The sequence below is a fragment of the Puccinia triticina genome, chromosome 6A, assembly GCF_026914185.1.
Source record: "Puccinia triticina chromosome 6A, complete sequence".
Lineage (NCBI taxonomy): Eukaryota > Fungi > Basidiomycota > Pucciniomycetes > Pucciniales > Pucciniaceae > Puccinia > Puccinia triticina.
In genome coordinates this window covers 7,495,961-7,500,729 of record NC_070563.1, presented here as the reverse complement: position 1 = coordinate 7,500,729, position 4,769 = coordinate 7,495,961, and the positions used below count along the sequence as shown (strand labels likewise).

General features: G+C 48.0%; 1 protein-coding gene across 1 annotated transcript; it reads right to left on the bottom strand.

Annotated features, from left to right (window-relative positions):
* Positions 1–1,457: 1,457 nt before the first annotated feature.
* On the bottom strand, positions 1,458–3,872 carry PtA15_6A857 (uncharacterized protein; the record flags this gene model as incomplete). Its single annotated transcript, XM_053170605.1, has 12 exons — positions 1,458–1,613; positions 1,681–1,786; positions 1,847–2,009; positions 2,072–2,210; positions 2,273–2,361; positions 2,431–2,597; positions 2,663–2,732; positions 2,794–2,925; positions 2,989–3,100; positions 3,172–3,305; positions 3,387–3,443; positions 3,671–3,872. 12 exons carry the CDS (start codon positions 3,870–3,872, stop codon positions 1,458–1,460), a joined length of 1,527 nt encoding a protein of 508 aa, XP_053021780.1.
* Positions 3,873–4,769: the final 897 nt, after the last annotated feature.

Sequence of the window (4,769 nt, the reverse complement as noted above, 5' to 3'; positions counted from 1 at the left end):
AATTCAAGCCAGAATTGAGTTATTAAGCTTCAACGCTCCGACACAGCAGTTGTCTGGACGACAGAGCTCGGTTGAGGTGCAGGAGTGAAACACCGATCTTGATTTAATTTTTTATAACAGTGCATGATATTCCGTATCCCGCTGAGCTTGTTTGGCTCTCGCATGTAATCCCAGCGGTGAGCTATATTTAAGTATGAGCTAGGCAGTAAATACGAAACGCGCCCCATCACAAATATTACACAGCTTGTATGTAGACTAGGACGTATCACTCCACTGACCAATCACGTTGAGCTAATTTGCTAATTAGGAAGTCGCTAGTTGGTTGGGAATTTATTACGTCTTGGAACCGTAATTTTAAGAGAAAAGCACAGCATTAAAGAAATGTAGTCAGGAATAGATGGTGTTGGTTGGTTCAACAGCTAACTTAGCTAATTCCCTCCTCGGGGGAGCGAAGCGACGAACCTAACTTAACTAAGTCCCTCTCTTTGTGGAGGGGGGGCGCCGTCCCGCAGGGACCCTCCGAACGGGACGGCGTCCCCCCTCCACAAAGAGAGGGACTTAGTTAAGTTAGGATCAACAGTTCAATTCATGTTAAACATCAATTTAACAATGCTATTGATAAATTTGCTACACATCAACATGCGAAATGGCACAAATTGATGTCTAACAAAGTTATCAACGGCTGATTTTGGTACCCAATTGGAATATCCAACATCAGGATCAGTCAACTGATTTTGGATTTTCCAATTGAACAGTGCTAACGTATACCTTCTATGTAGACCTGGAGCGGAAAAAGATGGAAAAAGCTTCACCGACTGCCAAAGAAGGCGCCCTCGAGGGTCTGCACAAGCCTAGGGGTCAGAGAGGGTTGCGCAAAGTAGATTGTTATGTCAAGAAGGGCCCTTCAAATGTGCTTGACAGAGGTGCTGAGGTTTATGGTGTGTTTTTCCGATAAATACATGACACGGATGCAGTATAGACTTTGAAGACAAGTTGCAAGTGATATGATAAATAGCAGCCAGGAAAACTTGAGAGTCGCAAAGAGAAGATGGGAATGGGAATCCTCATAGCAGTAGACTACAACATGACAACGGAAGAGTGTTTCTTGCACTATCTTGAGATTTGTAGAATTAATGTATCAAACATTTGCCTGATCATATATATGTGAACCGGCACCCCCATTTTTGGGCTTGGCCGTAAACAGCACAGGAAGAGAGTAGAAAACAAACCAGAGCAGGGGTGGATAGAATGGGTGAGGAATCATGATAATATTTGACGAATAGATGAATGATGAGAAATGGAGATTGGCACAACGAAGGCAGAGAAATAGTACAGTATGGAAACATATATCTTCTGGCCGGCAGCACTTGCCAGGCCGATCGGGGGTCCACTTTTGAGTAATGTCAGCCCTGATGCGGTTCAAAACGAGAATAATCTAGTAGGGTAGTAGTCATAATTTAGTATATCGTCCCTTCATCATCTATCTTGAGTGTGAAGTAACTGTGCTTGAGAGCCTCCTTGACTGTGATACGCTTGTGAGGCTCCCACTCAAGGAGTTTGCTGAGCAAATCCCGGAAACGGGCATTCTGAATGGATGTTTGTGGGATAATATCCTAAAAGGGTGGATCTGGGTTAGTGAATAAATATAACTACTGCCCGAAGGGCGCATTGCAAGCTCACCTCTAAAGGGCGCATTGCTCGGACAAACTTGCGACTTTGCCGAGTCGTGTTGGATTGTGGATAGTCGAGGCGGTAGTTCTTGGTAAACCATTCAGAGCGATTACGCCTGTAAGCCGATTCCAGGTCAGCAAGCAGAAATATCGTGACAAGGAGAATGCAGGCTTACGCGGCTCTCCTTGCAAATGTTTCGGGCATCGGCCCAAAGACCGCTTCCATCATGGCAAGGTGCTCCAAGTTTTCGTGAGTTTGGAACAAAGCTTCCCCGGTAAAAAACTCAACAAGTATACAGCCGATAGACCAAACATCGCAGGGAAATGACCACGGCATGTCTGCAAGGAAAACCCGGCGTGAGCATGGTGGAAAAAAGGGTTGCTTCAGAGCAACGACTCACTCAAAATAATTTCGGGTGCTCGGTAGTGCCGGGTCGAGACGACCGATGCGTGATACTCGTCTTCGAACGTAGCGCTTCCAAAATCGATGAGTCGGATGTCGGAACACCGCAGGACTTTTTTGGATTTATTGGCTCCTCGCTGAATGGATAAAGCCAGGGTTAGAACCCTATGAAACTTCAAATTCGAGATAGGTAAATTACCTTGGCAGCTATCAGATTGGCCGACGCATCAAGCAGCAGAATGTTTTCTGGCTTAAGGTCAGTGTGGACTAGACGAAGCTCGTGAAGGACTAAATGTAAAAAAAGGTGCAAGGCGAGTTAGAGAACTGAAGTAAGAGTTCGGCAAGTTTAACACGTACATGCAACACTAGACAGAAGCTGTTTGGCAAAGCTTTGGATATGGCTGGCTGGGAAGGGGCTATACTGATTGTCTTTGAGGAAGTCGAAAACAGAAAGCGAGAGCAATTCTGTCACGATACAAATATGGTTGCAATAATCGAACACATCGAGTAGATGAATGCATTTGCTGCCATTTGGTAACAATCGTTAGCTGAAAGTTGGCCCAAGTAGTTTGACGGGAGGGGGGCTCACTGGACATTGTCGGGATCTCTTTCCCGAAGAAGATTGAGCACTTTGATTTCGATTTTACTGGCATCTCGATCTAGAGACAGGCGGCGAATGGGTCAGCTGAGAAGTCAGATGGAGCTACGGAGGCGACTGACATTTTTGTACGGCACGGATCACTTTAACAGCCACCTCTCTCCGACGGCCAGAGCGGTCGATCGGGGCGTGGAGGTCTGTGGCTTGAACGACTTTGCCAAAGGTGCCTTGTCCGAGGAGTTTGACGACTTGGTCTGAGCAGGATGGATGGGAAGTCAGTGGCTGGACAGATGCCAGAATATCTGGTACTGACTCACAACGATGGTCCCCCAGCAGGTCATCCTGGCGAACGATGTAGTGGCCCTCTTTGTCGTCTATAGGCAATCTTTCCGCTTCATGGCGCTTTGCTTCGCGCGCTTCTTCTCGCTGCTGCCGAAACAAAAGAGGCAAATCTGGTTTGAGATCTCCTTGGGAGGTGAGAGCATGCAATGTCGGCAAACCTGTTGTTGTCCTGAAGAGTAGTTTTCGTATTTCCTTTTGCTCTTGGCCAAAGGCTGCAGTTCCTGAGTTGGAGAGACAAATCGTGAGTACAAGCGAGGGTTCGGTCGAGCAGACTCGGCGGGTAAACTGCTAGCTTACTGAAAGATTAACTGGGTCAGTATGCGGTCAACAAAAACTAACCACCATGGTCAACAGGGTACAGAAGTCGGCTTACCGTTGTTGGCGATGGGACGAGCGAAGCCGCTGGTTTTCGAAGGGCCAGAGTGGGGTGCTAGATTGTGAGGATTGGAATGCCGAAGAATCAGTTGCAATGCGGCGATGGGCGAGCAGGTGACTAGCTCAACCAAGTACTAAAAATATGACTAATGCAAGCAGGTGCCGACAAGGCTCTTGTGATTTTCAGACGGTGGCAGGGAAATGAGGGGGGGAGCGGATAGCTCGTTGCGGCAGAATGCTGGGATGGCTGGAGAGAGGAATGCATGGTTTTTGAAGACTAACTTGGACTAGGAGTATCAGCCAGAACGATGATTTCCCGACTTTGGCCACTGGATTTGTCGACGAAGGTATCCAGCTTCCAGGCGCTCTTGGACGAGTTCTGGTGGGGCAGGGCTCGATGATAGGACCTTGTATTGTAAGTGGAGAGGCTCATGGCTGGTTTCCGGTCTTGGTGCAGCTGGCGATGGGCCAGGGTAGACGACATGAGAGGAGGCAGCGGGGCTCGGGAGAAGGGGGACGACGGCTGGGCAGCTCAAGGGGAGGAGGAATGCTGGATGAAGGCGAGGAAGGAAGGAAGTGCGCCAGAGGGAGAGGAGGAGAACGCAGGCGGCGCAGAGGACACATAACAACACCACGCTGCAGGGTACATAACATCACACACCCACATAACAGCAATCCCACAACCACCCACAACACCTGTACACATATTTACATAACAGCCTCGACTCTGGACATGTAGGAGACACTCCCAAGAGTCAGATCTACATATCACAGCCATATCCCCCATCACAAACCACCAAAATATTGTTGGGCCCATGACGCAGTGGGAAACCACCCTCACAAGCGTACCCTGGCTTCATGGTTATGATTCTGAGAAATGGTATCTAAGACAAAGGCAGCCCTACCAATCTTCAAACAAAAACTGGAACACAAACGAGCCGGCTCCCAGAGGCTTCATGTGCTTCGGCAACACAGACCGTGGGCATCAGAAAAAGAAACTGTCGATCCCTTATCCCTTACAGTTGGATACCCTCTGTGGCTATTTATAATGATCAATTACAAAGGTGTTCGAACATGCTCGTAAACGTTCCAGCCTTGATTGAGGTTTCAAAACTTCATCATACAGCGCCCACAGTCATATGTCCACCCATCCTTCATCTCCCTCCGACTGCAGTCGATCAGCGTTTAAAATGAGCTTTCATCAAACCTCGTAGGAGCTCCGGTATAATGATTTCTAACGGCCGGGAAAACACCGCGAGCAAGAACTTTTTTGTCGCTTGATAGTCCTACGCGGCAATTATTACTATACGGATACTGCTCTCGGCTACATAGTTATGTGTCGCCTGGCCGGAGCCAAATCAAATGGATAACTGGACGGATG